This window comes from Gouania willdenowi, chromosome 2 (genome assembly GCF_900634775.1).
Source record: "Gouania willdenowi chromosome 2, fGouWil2.1, whole genome shotgun sequence".
Classification (NCBI taxonomy): Eukaryota; Metazoa; Chordata; class Actinopteri; order Blenniiformes; family Gobiesocidae; genus Gouania; species Gouania willdenowi.
The window spans coordinates 7,997,509-8,014,062 of record NC_041045.1 but is presented as its reverse complement, the minus strand read 5'-3'; the positions used below and the strand labels follow the sequence as shown (position 1 = coordinate 8,014,062).

At 39.8% G+C, this 16,554-nt stretch overlaps 1 protein-coding gene across 2 annotated transcripts; it reads right to left on the bottom strand.

The window, feature by feature from the left end:
• Positions 1–875: 875 nt before the first annotated feature.
• Positions 876–13,103, bottom strand: obsl1a (obscurin like cytoskeletal adaptor 1a). Of its 2 annotated transcripts, XM_028469253.1 has the most exons (25): positions 12,608–13,103; positions 10,511–11,759; positions 9,500–9,769; positions 9,144–9,404; positions 8,716–9,021; positions 8,335–8,601; positions 7,973–8,248; positions 7,702–7,816; positions 7,413–7,573; positions 7,054–7,326; positions 6,692–6,967; positions 6,332–6,607; positions 5,983–6,255; positions 5,623–5,898; positions 5,258–5,527; positions 4,906–5,172; positions 4,565–4,834; positions 4,223–4,489; positions 3,308–3,574; positions 3,103–3,215; positions 2,849–3,002; positions 2,506–2,667; positions 1,663–1,767; positions 1,304–1,570; positions 876–1,218 (listed from the first exon to the last, which is right to left on the bottom strand). In XM_028469253.1, the coding sequence occupies exons 2-25, from the start codon at positions 11,691–11,693 to the stop codon at positions 941–943; spliced, it is 6,633 nt and encodes a 2,210-aa protein (XP_028325054.1). In that variant the 5' UTR covers positions 11,694–11,759; positions 12,608–13,103; the 3' UTR covers positions 876–940. The 2 variants fall into 2 exon arrangements, 1 of the variants encoding a protein (XP_028325054.1); XR_003675670.1 differs by lacking the exon at positions 876–1,218 and having other exon boundaries at positions 1,547–1,570; positions 2,418–2,667.
• Between the last annotated feature and the right edge of the window lie 3,451 nt (positions 13,104–16,554).

Genomic DNA, 16,554 nt, shown 5'->3' with positions numbered 1-16,554 from the left:
CCCGAGATAAAAGTTTGCCTTTTTGTGGAAAAGAAACATGACATTTGACTACATTCCCATCATGCCATGTAAACTATGTTGGTATTTTTTGTGTTTTTAAATGTATTTTGTACGTTTTTCTCTTATTTTGTTTCTTTGTTTTTGTTTAATGGGTTTTTGGAGTCATTTTGTGCATGTGTGTGTTGGCCATACACATCACATTTAAGGCCTGATGTGGCCCTCAGACCACTTGTTACCCATGTCTGTGATAAATGTCATCCCAATTTTTTTTAATTAAATATCTTCACTGTCAAAATGTTAACCATTCTTTAAATTGTTCACCCATAATGCAGTGGTCACCAACATGGTGTACGTGGACACCAAATAGCCCGCATGGACCATAAGAGGGGCCCTCAGGCAGTATATGCTGCACTTAGTATAAGTTTTTGTCATAAATTAATCAAATGTTTTTAAATGTTTATTTTCACTGAGTCATTGGGACAAATTTGTTTAAGAAGCTGCAGATTGTGATAAGATATTTGAAAAAAAAAAAAAATTGTTAAATTGTACAAAGGTTACGTGTTTCATGATTTGTTAAAAAGTTGTTAGTGATTAATAAAATAGGAACATTAACATTCCCTATGAAATGTAATGAAAATGTTTTATTTTAATTTATTTTTAATTGTTTTTGTATATGTATATACTCTGTTTTATTGTTTTTATGTGCAATTGCCTTTCTTGCAACATGTCTTCCATCTTTCTATCTGTACTGTGTACAGGCCGTATTTCTATTCCTATTTATTTGCTGCTGAAACTGCAAATTTCTCCTTTCTGGGACAAATACAGGATATCTTTATCCTATCTTAATTTTTAATTAAGAAAAAATAAGAGTTTTAGAAACTGAAAGAACATTTATTTGTTTACTCCCCTTCTTTTTTCTCCCATGAGTCTCTGTTTAGGTCTACTTGGCTATCACTGTGAGCGTGGCGCTGCTTTTTGCTTTGCCCATGTTAAACTTGACCGTCCCGCTCATGTCCAGGCTGCTGTTCTTCAGGACCAGCTTGTGGACCGTTCCGTGACTCTCCAAGCGCACAGACTGCCCGTGCTGAAGGGTTTTTTCGTTCAAAGTCCAAACAGGAGGCTTGTTAATGGCCACTGACACCTCGCACTGGAAAGCCACTTGGTCTGACTCTGTCACCTCCATATCCTCAAGCTCTTTCACCATCACCAGGGCCTGGGCTGCAGAAACAAAAGACAAAAGACAAACTAATTCCCTGTAAAAGCCTTTCACACTTAGTGGCGTCTTTAATTCTTGAAAACGTACCCTCCACCAGCAGCTTGGCTGTAGATGAGTGCTCTCCGACTTCAATGCTGTATGTGCCTTCATCCTCCACCGCCACATGCTGGATCACAAGTTTGTGGGTGCAGCCGTCTGCTAAAATCTCCACCCGATCAGACGACAGTAACTCCTCTCCGTCTTTGAACCACATCGCACTGTAGTGAGGTGACGAAACTGAACATTCAAGAATCACTCGGTGCTTTTCCAGGGCTGTTCGATCCCGTAGAGGTTTTACAATGGAAACTGGAAGCTCTGCCAGAGTTTTCAGATGTAGTGAAGATATTAAGTTAAGATTATTGGCATAATAATTTGACTGTGCAGCTAAAAAAATGTATTAGATTTACCTTCTACCTCCAGATAGGCTTTGGACTTAACGTCTCTGGCAACAAACTGAATTTCTCCAGCATCGTCAGCTTTGACATTACATATCAGGAGGAAATGTTTGGTCCCTGCAGGAGTAGACATGTTACAAATGTTAAAAGAAAATGGCCCAATCTATGTATCTTTTGTTTTTAGCTATAATACTCTTTTGTAGTTTATAATCTGTTCACCAGAGGCTCTTACTTTCCTTAAGAAACTACTTTTATCACGTTTCCCAAATCTGTTACTGTGACAGACACTCACAATTGAGGCTTATTAAAATGCATGCCTAAAGCTGCTGGAGACAATTAATTTTATATATATATAGATGAAAACATAGGCCTCAGATCAGTAAATCAAAGATAATTTGCTCAAGAGAAAGGTTGAACTCGCCATGCAAAAGTTTGTTTTCATCTCCACCACAAACACTCTTAATGACATTTTTGGAAAAGTTTCACACTTTGCATTCTGGGATGTGGAGTCCCGTAGGCAGATGCATAGAAGTGTTTTACTTACTGTGATTTCTCGTGTTTCTTTGTCATTAAAACAACAGAAATGTGTTGGGAAGTCACTCAGGCAGAGTTTTGGGGGCAAACACAAGAAATCACAGTAAGACTGAAGTGAAATGACTTCTAAGCATCCGTCTATGGGACTCCACATCCCATAATGCAATGTGCCGATCTTTTTTGACTATGTCAATAAAGTTAAGGTTTACAGTGGAGATCAAAAACAATTTTACCTTTTTTTCAAGCATATGTTCTTCAACTTATTGATCCATGTCACCTAAAAAAAAAAAACCTCCATCTTCCCTTTCCTGTCATTCTGACCTTCGGTGCGTATCTTTACTGTGTTTGTGGGTCGGATCTTGTGGCCGTCCTTGTACCATTCCCCAGTCACATCCTCCAGAGAAACCTCACACATGAAGACGGCATTTTGATCCTCCTGGATGTAAAGATCTTCCAGCTCCTGTACAATCTCCAAATCATGCTCTATGGAGTGAGAAAAGACAGTTAAACAGCTCAAAAGTTATCAACTGATCAGTTATCAAACTGTTTTGTGAATCGGATTGGTTGAATATCACTAGGCGTTAATTGTTCATGGTGATGTATAAAATGCTTTTGTGTGTTAAACACTTCATGTGTAAATGTAACAGACATATTAGGGAGTTACCATAAACCTCCAGTGAACAGAAGGTGTTGATTTCCCCTGTGTCACATGTGTAGGTGCCAGAGTTGGCTCTGGAGCACTGCAGAATCTGACAGAAACGCTTGCGGCCCATAGAATAGATACGACAATTCTTCCCAGGCTTCAGCTCTGTCCCATTCTGAATCATAATAAACAAGTACACAAACATACTAATATCAACGCAGGGTGCTTATTTTATTTTTCTCCAAAACACAAGCATATTATATTTGGTTAGTTACCTTTAACCACCGGGCTTCAACATTTTGCCGAGAGAACTCACACTCTAGAGTGACAGGCAATTCCTCCTCCACACGGATGTCAACAAGAGGTTTGAGGATGCTTACAGGTGTTTCTATCGATTCATTCAATGGTTAAGTTTCCATTTTTGCAACATTTGTGGGTCTCAAAGCTGTAGAGCAATGATCTTGGAAAGCTTGTATTTACCTTTGACTGTTAGCCTCGCTGTGGTGCGCACCCCTTCAGCTGAGAAGACGATGGTGCTCGTGTCCTCTAAGGTGAGGTTGGACAAAGTGAGGCTATGGACCCGCCCATTGTTGCTTACCCGCCACTGGTTGTTCGGCTTCACCCGGATGCCATCCTTTTGCCAAATCCCTTCCACGTCCGTGTGCGAGAGCTCCACTTCAAAGGAGGCAGTCTCTCGTTCAAAGGTCTCTTGGTCCGTTAGGCCTTTACAGAAGGTGATTTTTCGGGCTGAAAAAGAGAACATTGAAGTTTCACTACTTAAAGATTGACTGATTTTTATATAAATGTGATATTAGTGATACCTAGCCTTATAAGCTCTATTCATACGTAAGTGTACATGTACTCAATTTTGGTGTGTGAGTGCACTTTACTAGTATAGCAAAACATGTTAATCGTACTAATATTGTAAGTTTTGCTTCACTAATAAAGTGTACTTGGGCATTAGTAAACCAAAATTGAGTACATTTATCTCAAATTTGAGTATAAGTACAGCTTAACTATGGCTGATATCACCGATATATAAACTTTACTCATATGGCTTTCCATAGATTTTAGAGCTTTAGCATATTATTCTGCAGTATAAGGGGATTCTATTCTAGTATATGACACTGCTAGGTGGACAACACTGCAAAATATATCTTTACAGGGTTTTTCATGGTGTCACTTCAGTGAATAACTTGCAGAGCTGTTTCATAACCTTTTCACACTTCTGGGTCTTGCTCAGTTATTCTTAGCCCTATGGCAGACAGTGAAACACACTTCTAATATGTGTAAAGGCAGTGAAGTAAACAGAACCTTATTTGCATGTTCAATAGAAGTCACTCATAATCTTATATTTTTGGAAATAGTGTCTATCAGCCATGCTTCGACACTTACGTTCTACGTTGAGCTTGACCTGTGTGCGATCATGCAGAGTCTCACAGCGGTATGTACCCCTGTCAGCCAGAGTCAAGCTGTGGATGGTGAGTGTGCGTTTGCAACCGTTCTGGCCCAGTGTGTGCCGAGGGCCGGACTGGATGACCACTCCCTGCCTCATCCACTGCACCTCTCCCATCTCTATGCTTATCTCAGTCTCCAAGGTGGCATCACCAAGCTCTTCTGCCATAACAGTGTCCATCTTCTTTGTAAACATAACCTGGGCCTCTGAACACATTAAGGAGAGGTACTGTATATTACAGGCTCCTGCGTGCAATCCTGCGCTATATGTTTATATCTCACCCTGAACTTTGAGGCTTGCTTTGCTGATTTTCCCTTCAGCTTCTGCCGTAATTCTTGAACAGTCCAACATCTGGCACTTTTTGATGGCTAAGGTGTGGCACAACCCATTCTGGGTAGCCTGGAATCGATCACCCAACGCGATGGGCTCGTTGTCCATGAGCCAGAGCAACTGGACATCATCAGGAGAAACTACACACTTAAAGATGGCATCTTCCCCTTCTAGAACAGTGGTGTTGTGGAGCTCAGTAAGGAACTCCACCACTCGAGGCACTGAAAAGATGAAACAAAGATTAGTTTTCTGCTCTCTTGTGGTAAGATAAACATAATTTAGAAGCACTTACTCTCTACTCGTAGTTTTGCAACGGTTTGATCATCTCTAGACTCGCAGACGTATTCTCCTGTGTCCTCGCGAGTTAAACGATGAATGGTCAAGCTTCGCTCTACTCCATCAGCCCTGATGGTAAACCTTCTGCTTGGTATAACCTCTATTCCATTCTTTATCCACTGGACATCAGCTTTTGGCTTGCAAACCTCACATCGGAGCGTAACCATACCATCAGCGTGAGCAACAGTGTCTCTGAGCAAACTTGTGAATTTGATTCTCATTTCTGTAATGCAGAGAAAAATTGGCAGTGACCTAAAGTTTATTACTGTGGAAGTGACATTGTTGCATGAGCAAATTAAAAGTTGAACCTTTCACCAGCAGGCTGAAATGGATCTGGTCCGTGTTGACATCACAAGTGTATTCGCCAGCATCAGAGCGCCTCAGAGGGTCGATGGTAAGAGTGCGTTTATGGCCCTCCATCAGTGCTTGGAAACGTTCACCTTCGACAGGCGCCCAGTCTTTGAGCCAGCGGACAAGAGTGCTTTCCTTGGACACATAGCTTGTCATAGTAATGCCTTCTGCTTCATACCCTGTTATAATGATGTTATCTTCTTTGTTCATAAAGGTTACTGGGGACTCTGTTCAGAAAGAGTGAGAGAGAAGAAATAAGATTTCTCTTTTAATTAGATACATTTTTTTCCTTAGACTGCAGACCCATACTTTAAGTTTGTACCTTGAATCCGGATCATGGTGATCATCTTATCATTCACAGCATCACACACATACTTTCCAGAATCTGAAGGCTTGACACATGAGATGGTAATTTTTCTCAGAGTCCCACAGCTCTCTATGCATGTACGGTGGTCAGTGCTTAGCAGTTTGTCATTGCAGTACCACTGGACAGAAGCAGTGGGCCGGGACATTTCACATGCTAGGATCAGTTCATCACCCTCTACCAATTCCTGGTAGTCTGTTTCAGCTGAGTTTCCAACGATGGTCACTGGAGACTCTAAAGGTGTCCGATAAAACCAGTGGTTTATTTAAGTATAAATATCTTTCCACATTGTAGTATAGTCTGTTAAATGAGCTTTACCTTCTACTGTAACATTGAAAGTGATACTGTCATCCCCAACATCTAGAAAGTATTCCCCAGAGTCTCCAAGTTCAGCATTGAGGATGACCAGTGAGCGGAATGCTCCTTCATACTCTTCACAAAACCTTTCCCCATCCACACGACAGCAATTCTTGTACCACTTGGCGTCAGCGTTAGCTCTGGAGAGCTCGCACTCCAGCACAATGTCGTCTGAAACCAGGAACTTCTGGTTTGTGTTGATCTCGGACTTCTTCATTATCCTAACTGGTAAGTCTAAGGATGTAGAAATGAAATTTAGTCTTAGTGGATTTTTAGAGAACATTTTTTAACACAAACTTGACCCCTTTACCTAAAACCTTGACCTGGAAGTCAATTTTATCATCAACAGCATCACAGATGTATTTTCCAGAATCTTCAGGAGTAGGGGAATGTATAGTTAGACGGCGAATGAGCGCCTCCTCAGTGATCGTGACGTTATTGCTTGGCTGTACTTCTCTGTCATTCAACCACCACTTGACCTCTGCTGTTAGCCGGGACACTTCGATCTCTAGAACGATTGGTTTGCCAGCAAAACTCTCCAATTTGTCAGGTGTGTTATGTGGACGAGATAGACACACTGGTTGCTCTGGAGAAATAAGTGTAAGTGGTTTATTCCTTTAGTGCCTGTTTTTAAAGATAATATAGCTCCTTTGTGCATTCACCTATTTACCTGTAATTGTGATCATAAAAGCCACAGAATCATCCTCCGTGTCACATATATACTCCCCACCATCGTCCACAGTCGTCATGGGTATAACTAGCCGGCGATGGGCCCCATCTACCTCCAGGATTAGGTTAGGACTCTCCTCCACCTCCAAATTGTCTTTGTACCACCGAACAAGAGCGTCTGCCTGGGAGATCTCACAGTTGAGCTCCAGTCTTTCTGGGGCCAAATGCAACATTTCTACCTCAGATTCACTGGGGAAAAGGATTTGCACTGAAGATTCTATGTGGAGATAATGACATGTCATTTTAAAACCATTCACTTTTGAAATAGTTTATAAACTGAATTAATGTTCCTTGAGATCATACCCTTGACTGCCAGCTGGAAAAAAACTGAGTCTCCATCAGTTTCACAGATGTACTCGCCAGCATCATCCATTGACCCACATAGGATTGTTAGCCTCCTGTAAGGGCCCTCTGATGTAAGTCGGATGTTTTTGTTTTCTTCCAACTGCTGGCCATCTTTGAACCAGCTCACCTTGCCTTTGGAGCGAGACAGCTCGCACTGCAAATTAATTTCCTCTGAGATGAAACTTTCTATCGCCACATCGCCCTTAGGTTCGACAATCATGGCTGGAGGCTCTGAGGCAGAAGTAAGACCATGTAATATACTATAAAATGAAATACATTTTAAGAAAATTATTTTTTACTTTTTGTGTCTCAGGTACCTCTGACATCAACGGTGAACTCCATGCTATCGTTTCCTGCCTGACATGTGTATTTTCCTGCGTCTGATGTCTCTGCAGAGCGGACGATCAACCGCCTCATGGTTCCCTCTGCCTGCAAAGTGATGTTTTCACTAGGCTGAATCTCACAGCCATCTTTAAACCTAGAAGTAAATGGTTTATCTTAGTTTTTATACTAGAACCTAATATGTTCACACTGATTTATTTGGAAAAGAATTACTTGGGAATATATTATATTTGTTTTGAAACGATTAACTTTTTGCTGTCTCACCACACAACTTGAGCGTCATCCCTGGAGACGTAGCAGAGCAGCACGATGGGATCCAGCTCCATGCTGCTTTTATGCAGCTCTTCCTCTGAAACAGAGCTGAACTCCACTGGAGTACCTGAAACACAGTAAGATATATAAGATGATATCAGCCTTTGTAGCTTGATTACTCACATTTGCTGTGATTATTTTTTAAATAAATGTGTCCATGGAATTAGATAAATTAGGCAAATAATTAATAATTAAGTCTATAAATATTTTGGTAACATTTTACCTTCAACATCTACATTGAATTTGATGTTATCTCCTGAGGTTTCACATGTATAGGTTCCAGAGTGAGATTCATCCGCAGACTCGATCACAATCCTTCTCATTTTTCCATCTGATTGGATGTTGAGGCCTTCTGTCATCTGTAATTCCTTGCCGTCTTTAAACCATGATACTTTGGCGCAAGCGTGGGAGACCTCACAATAAAGTACAATAGCATTGCCTGTTTCCACTGTCTTTTTGCTATCCGACTCTGATAAAGGACTGAAATTGATCACAACAGCTGGAAAGACAGATAAACACAAGTCAGTTGGCTCTAAAAACAAGCATGGAAAAATAAACAATTATGTAATCCATTGTAGAACTTACGTTTGACATTCAGTACAGCTGAATCTCGGACACCGTTTGCAATGAATGTGACCTCTGCGGCGTCCTCTGTTGCGCAGGTTTCATGAATTACTAGTGAGTGCTCTTTTTGGACTTGGTGTATTGAATATCGTCCACCATGCTGCAACTGAGCGCTATTCAGAAACCAGGTTCCAACCATTTTTGTAGACAGTTCGATGGAGAATCGAGCGTCTTCACCTTCTTCAACCACACCATTTTCGAGGTGTCTGTAAATCTTGGGTCCAGGGGCTAAAAGCAGTTAAAAAAAAATTATAACTGACCGTTGAAAGCAACCTATACTCACATGATTGTCAAAAAAACAACCAAAGAAAGCTTGCAATGTTTTATTTTCTTGTTTGGTACCTAGATGGACGACTTTTGGAAACTCCACATGTCCACTTCGCCCGTACTTGTTGATGCAGCAGACACGGAAGCGGTAGTCGCCCTCACAGGGAACACTGTCACCAGTCACCTCTGCTGAAGTGGCAGTCTCTGATGTGAAACACTTCTGCCACTCCTGAGAACCCACCTCCTGCCTTTCAAGCACAAAGATGGAGCGGGTGGACGTGATACTGTTGGCAGCAGGAACCCAGGTGAGTAGAGCACTGTTGGGTCTGTCGACGTCCATTGTGATTCCCACAGGACAGATAGGAGGGCAATGTCTCATGGCTTGTGGACAATGGAGGAGAACATTTTAAAATGAGTGTGAGAAAACATGGGTGTGGAAGAGCATATAGTCTGTTCTTTATGTAAATTAAATAGAAACTATGTTGAAAATGTTGTGGTTGTACCTTTGACCTTGAGACGTGAAGCACTTGTCGATCGTCCAGTTATAAATGTCACCACCCCCGAATCATGATACGCCACATTGACAAAGACCAGAATGTGTGTTTTGCCGAAAGACTTGATAATTGTCTGGTGTGTCTCATGCAGCTTCAGACCATCCTTGAACCAGTTGATCTCCATGTCCTCATTCTCCACTTCTACATAGAATGCTGCGTTCTCTCCTTCCAGGACTTCCAGCTTTCGAGGAAGTTTGCGAACTATTGCACCTGTGCGTAAAAGCATTGGGTTTTTTTTCACAATGTGGAAAGAATCTTCACACTGTCGCAGCTTATCTACAGAAAGAAATACCTGCATAGTTTACCTTTGATTGATAGCTCAGCAATGCTTTTTGCGCCATCAGGCATCTCACAGAGGTAAACGCCATCGTCATCAGTTCCAACGTCTTGGATTGTCAATCTCCGTTTTCTGCCTTTTTGCTCCATTCCATACTTAGTGCTTGGCATCAGCCTTTGGTCCTCAAGATACCAAGCAGCTTGGAGCGTTTCATCAGGAACCTCGCACTCCAGCACTGCAACATCCCTCTCTTTTACCTCCACATCTTTCAAGGGACACCTGAACCTTACACCTGGGCCTGAAGAGCAAGGAATGATCAGTTACATTGTTGACCTTAAAAGTGTGCATGAGTCACATGATTTATTAGAGAAGGTGTAAAGCTTCATCAGTATTTTAAATGTCCAAGAGCCTGTTTTTGGGTAATCTAATTTTTTTCATAAGATTTTGCACAGTTGATTGGTCATTGCCACTTTTTCTACAGTGTTGTTTGAGCAATGTAGTTCATTATTCTGCGAATGCAAAGCACTGTTAATGGCATTACCATGACTTTAATAATCTGCACATTAAGGCATGTTTCCTCTGAGACTTAATTGGCATATGACATAGGCAGCTGAGACAGCACACTGACCATTAGAAAAGGATTAGAATAAAGACTTAGGATTGATTTATTACCCACTTAAGGAGGTGATTGCATTCAATTTTTGCTCTCCACACTTACTAATTACCTCACAGTAATAATGCATGAATGTGAGTTTGCATCAATGAATATTATGGAGTTTCTCAGAAATATATCTTTACCGCATTTACTTGGTCTTTTGCGATGCTCGCATCGCAATACATTGAATAAAAAATAAATAATAATAATAAATTAAAAAACAAATTGAATATACCAATATATATACTTATGTTTCACATAAAAAGTATTACTAAATAATTTGCTAAATAAATAGTCAGAGATTCTGAACTTGTGTGGGAGACTGAAAAACTGGCATTTGGCTTTGTTTGAATTCGAACCTCTGATTTATGGATGATGGCGTACCTTTGACTGACAGGTGAACAGCACTCAGAGTGTTTCCAAGCGTGTTTGAAGCTGCACACACATACAGGCCTGTATCTTGCACTTTGCAGTACTGAACTTTGAGGGTGTAGTAACCCTCTCTGTCCTCAAATATTAAATGACGTCGACCTGGCTCGAGTGGAACCCCGTCCTTCTTCCAGATGATCTCCGGCTTTGGCTTCCCCGTCACAAAGCAGCGAAACTTTGCATGCTTTCCCTCTGCAACTGCAAACTTTTTAACTTTTGATGCATTGACGGGCGGTTCTTCCGTGAGTTTTGCCAAACTAAGGCGTCCACCACCTTTGTGCTTGGATGACCATTGGTTGTGAGTGTTTCCACTGGAAGACTTTTTACTCTCCCGCTCAGGTACTGGCTCCACAAGAAGGACTGCTCCAGCCAAGGCTTCGCCATGGGGGTTGAAGGCTTTGCAAGTGTAAATCCCTTTGTCCGACATGCGTGTCCTGTAGATTTTGAGCTGAAACCAGCCTCCATCTTGCATACTAACACTGAAGTGTGAACTCTCAAAGATGTCATTCAGCTTCTTGCCATCTTTCTCCCAAGTCACCTCGGGCAAAGGAGTGCCCCAGATTTTACAAGAGAATGCAGCATCTTCTCCTCGATCCACTCGCAGGGACAGGGGTTTGATCAGGAAACGAGGTTTATCATCGGATGGTAACTCATCTTGTTTTTCATTTAAGTTGCTGTTCCACTTGAGCGTTCCATTCATCTCTTCTTGATTACACCTCATGTGTTCTCCATTTTGCTCTGTGCAGTTTCCCTGGGCAATATAATTTCCATTTACTGGCACTGGTTGCTTCATACCATTGATCTCTGATGGCTTTAGTGTCCCATTTTGTGGCTGGGTGTCATCTTCTACTTTAAGTGAGGCTGCTGCATAAGTTTCACCTATACTGTTTTTAGCCTTGCAGATGTACTGGCCCACATCCTGCTGTGTCACTCCACAAATAGTCAGGAAGTACACATTCTTGTCCTCTGAGAGCTTGTATCGCCCCTCAGAAATGATCCGGACATTTTTACGCTCCCAGATGACATCAGGTCGAGGATCGCCAACTATCTGGCATTTGAGTGTTGCGTCTGTTCCACACTGCACCACGACTGGGCGCGGATAGCCCACAACACGAGGAGCACCGCCAAGAATATCCATGACGATTTTACTCTTGTCTGGCTTGAATGAAGAAGCTTCTTACAAGTTAAAACTTTCAAACCGGCACTATAACACAAAGGAAACAGACTTTTTGGTAAAAATAAAACCCAGAATGACTCAAATCAGACATTTTTTTTTCCAAAATTGTTTGGGTTACATATATATACATATATTATGATATATACATAATATCACAGTACAGTATTAATGACCCTTTGCAGTTGTCTGTGAACCAACAGAATTACTACAGCTTTGACTGAGAATTAAAGATGAACATCATCTAGTAAAATGTTTCAGTCTGAAGATCTAAGTATATATAATGAGTAAGATTAGAGGACTTTAGTGACTCTTGGTTGTCCCACAGCTGGTGCTGTAGCTCATTGAAGAGTGTATTTATAAAGTATACCATCCAAAAAAAGAAGCTGGACACCAGGCGTCACATAGCAAAATCTATGGTAACACCTGCATTTACCAAGAGGGATCAAACAGACCCATTAGTTCACATATAGTTGTTGCCTATACATGAGCTGTATCAATATGTTAACTCGTCTCTCTGCTGTTCCCAACTGTGATGTTAAATGAACACATCATACACCAAGTTGACAAAATTATTCTAACTGAAAACTGTTACCTTTTTGATTGTTCCAATCATTTTTTTTTTCATTCATCAATAAGACACACTTACAATTAGCTAAGCAGCCAGATTGTACAGCTTTGTGCTATTTGTTGATAATAAAATGGCACTAAACTCTTAGTGTCTAAAGGCAGAAAACTTGTATGGTTAATTTAGCTAGCTGATAGATTGAGGAGCCCCCTCGCTAAGAACCTTCATCATAAAGGCAAGAAATGAGCTTACATAAATGGTATAGCATAGTTTAGAGCCAAACAAACTCAAAAGTCAAAACAGAACTTACCACTCTCCTTTTAGAACTCTCTGTCACTCCTATTAGTTACTTGATAAAAGTAGTTTTTAAAGTAAAAATTTAAAGTTTCATTAACTAATCCAGATGAGCTTTTGTGTTTGTTAGGAATAACGAATGACTTCGATAGATGGTATCATTCAGTTTCTCTCCTGTAGTCTTGTCTCGTCTTTGTGGATTGTTGTCAGCACATACTAGCCCCACATGTACATGTGTTGACACACATCCTGGTTACTGCTGGTCGAACCCCATTGAACAAATACAATCCTCCATTTTCATTTGGTGACCAGCACCAGCAGGTGTCACGTTGTTATGGTTCCTCAATTTAAAAGTAAAGTTAGAAGTGTCGAAAAAAGAAAAGTCCAGAAGGGTTTTTGTGCTTGGTTCTTGCATCAGGTCTGACACGGTCATTGTCCACAAGTGTAGGGGTGAAAGAGAGGGAGTTTGAAAACAGGATAAGAGCATTTAATACTTTCGCAGCTGCTTCCAAAGCAAGCCACCCCCTAAAAATACCAGCAGCTTGAATGACGGAGGCACAGATAAAGTTAGGCTTTCCATTCACAGACTGTTGCACACTACAGATAAAGGACAGGACAAGCTTTGCCATGGATCAATCAGCTGCGCAAATATCTCTGGTTAAACCGCACAAGAGAAACGACACCCCACGTGTTAGTAAATGGTTTATACAAGACAGGGACTAAATCCAAATAAAAGTCTGCTAAAAGCATTTGAAAATTCAATTATATAATTCCTCACCTATTTTTGTGTTTCTAGGCATTATTTGTCTTGATAGATTCAAAGGTACAGTAGTGATAACAGTGTATTTTTACAGATTACAGAAAACAAAATTACATTACTAATTCAGAAATGGTGAAATTTTAACTAACAATTTAATGTCACATCAATAAGAACTGACAGGATTAAACTATAATAGCTTGTGATGAAAATGGCCCCAGTTATTTTTGAAAAGAATTCCCTGCCGTTATCAGTGGCCTGCCAAGTCTGAATCTGGCATTGACAGGCCTAACCTACATTCTCAGACAATAGCTCTCTAAGCTATCTCTTTAAATCTAGTGTCACGGAAAGCGGAGAAATTTGGCACACGCTATATACTGTCATTATAGATATTTAACCTTCAATACAGGCCACACTTGGATCTCTCAAAATATAGTGTGATGCATTTAGATTTTAACGCAAATTTGAGTTGTCTTACTGAAAATGGTCTTTGCTAGATTTTCAGAGTCATCAGAACATACAGCTCCACTTAAATCCCTTACTTTACTTCTAACATTCTCATCTATGCAGTCATCTCAGCAGCTGTTAGATGTGATAACTGCATCAGGAATCAAAAACATGCTGCCGCTCTTTGTCCTTGGATTGTATTTCAATATTAAAAGTTAAAGAGGGTTGACTTCTACTACGATCCTTGTAACAGTATGTCAGTACACTAAAGGAGCTGTTTTCTTTTTTTTCTAACACTCCACAATACTGTCTAATAGACTAGTATAGTACGGTCACCTTAATTATCCAGGCAAAACTGAATTGAAAGGAAAATGTAAGATTGAACTGCTTTTTTGAGACTATTTATCGTGGGCTCTATTCAGTTGGTTCAGTGGCACATGTGGTTAAGTTAAATAAGTTTGTTTGGCAATATTTGTTGTTTTTTTGTATTGTTCTTGTGTTTTTGGGTCACTTCATTCTTAATTTATTCAGTTTATTCATTGACTCTGTCGGTCTAAATTTCTTGTTTGTTTTAACACTCCATTTCAGGTGTGGTGGACCAGAGTAGCATTTTGGATATTGGCTTTCAAGTACCAGACCTGGTCTACAGGTATGTTTTAAAATACATTTTCAAATCTAAGTCTAAAAACGCTATTTTTCTCTACTTCTTATGACTTAGAGGGACATTTTTTAATAATTTATTTTTTGTTTTATGTTTTCTGTGCACTCTGTTGTGAGCTTTAAAATAATGTTTTTTTGAAAAAAAAAGAGCGATAAAGTTTTTGCATTTCAAAAATGTCCTTTAGATGGGGCTGAAGATTCATTTAGATAGATTTTCCCTTGAAACGTCATCAACCTAACAGCAGACCTGAAAGTGGAAAAAGGAAGTCATCAAATCTCAATAAAATTTTGTTTTTTAGCAACATCTTGTCAGGGTTTTAGCCTATATTTATAATTGCCTGTAGTCACAAATATGGGAGGAAAATTGTCTATCAATCCATAATTATTAGCTTATTGAAAAAAAAAAAATAATAGAAAGATGCTTTAAGCAAATTGTATTTCTAAAAAAGAGAGGTCGAAGATGTAGCAGCCAGGGAGATGAAAAGATCAAACAGTTTAGACTGGTGACCCGTTGACTTTTTAAGCTCCTCCTCCTTTTTCGGGCAAAGCATGCTGTTAAGGACAACAAGGGATTCTGGGAACGACGGGAAGATTTAAAAAAATATATATAAACAACATCTGTGTGTGTGTGAGTGAGTGAGTGAGTGTGTTAATATTAGATATTGACCCTCAAGACGAACTTCTGGTGTTGATTCAACATTTGTCTCACATTTCATAGCTAGGCCTGCTAATGTCATAAAGAAGTCACATTTTTAATTGAGTTTCTCAGAATTGAGCTCACGGTGTAGACAAGTTGAGGTTCCCATTCACACGTTATTTCTTCTTTTCTCAACTTAATTTTTATTTTTTAGAAACATCTGATGGATGTTTTTACTGTTAAAATAACTGGTATTGAATGCAGCTAGTTTGCACTTTTAAAATATCTTCATCACATGCTTCGAAATTAATTGGTGGCCAGTGTAAGGGACAATAATGCTTTACATCCACAAGCTTTGGACAATTACATGCATCCAACTTTGTGAACACAGTTTGAGGATTTCTTATTCCAATGTCATGTCATCATTGAATATAGTGTGTCTATTACAGACATGGGCAATTGGCGGCCTGGGGACCACTTGCAACCCCCTGTTTAATTTTTTCTGGCCCCCAAAAGTACTGGCAAATGCACAAAATTACTCTTAAAAACATACAAAATTACAGATATATAAACAAAACTGCAAAAATACACAAATCAACTCCAAAAATATGCAAAACAACAACAAAAAATATACAAAACAACAACAAAAACACATAAAATAACAATAAAAATAACAGAAAAATATTCAAAATGACGACAAAACTATACTGAAATGACAACAAAAATATATAAACCCTTTGTTCTTTCCTGTACTAATGCTCAGATTGGTCATTATTCTAAATTATTAATATTAGGATCAGACAATCACATTTTTGTGGCTCCCGCTGTGATAAAATCTACATGTATTTGCCTGAGTTGTTAAGTTTATTTTCACTAGGATGAGCAACAAACCCAGACACACATAAATATATATATACAGTATATATTTTTAATATGATATAATGGTATTGCTGGAAACAAATGTAATCAAACATGTGAAAGGTGAATTTTTCAATACATTACAGTACACAATAAAAGCATTGGACCATTCATAATCTGTATTTACAGTATGCCCACCACTGCAGCAAACTGGCAGTCACGGTATAATCTATTGAGGTGATCTATGTAATCGCATATATTGAATTTGTGTTGAAATTGTTGTTATTGTCGGTTTAAGCTGTAATCCTACGAATGTTCCCCTCCTTTGACCGTCGTTTGGCCATCCTGAACAGAGCTGATTGACTTTTTCCACCAGTTTAGTGAATAATGCAAGTTCTGCTGATATTTGCACTCAAGCACACACACACACACACACACACACGCACACACACACACACACACACACACACACACACACACACACACACACACACATATACAAATGCCTGCAGTCAGAGAGGGACAGATGTGAGCAGAGCATCAACCAGTCCTTCACTTCAGCTCCTTTATTTCACAGTCTCCTCAGAGATAGAGCCTGATTACG

What these genes read in the sequence shown, in the direction of transcription:
- obsl1a (XM_028469253.1), bottom strand. Translation starts at nt 11,693, where the DNA reads ATGGATATTCTTGGCGGTGCTCCTCGTGTTGTGGGCTATCCGCGCCCA. An exon ending in TTCACGTCTCAAGGTCAAAG is followed by an intron (nt 9,022 to 9,143) that starts GTACAACCACAA and finishes ATTGTCCACAAG; the next exon opens with CCATGAGACATTGCCCTCCT. An exon ending in TTGAAGCCCGGTGGTTAAAG is followed by an intron (nt 3,003 to 3,102) that starts GTAACTAACCAA and finishes ATTATGATTCAG; the next exon opens with AATGGGACAGAGCTGAAGCC.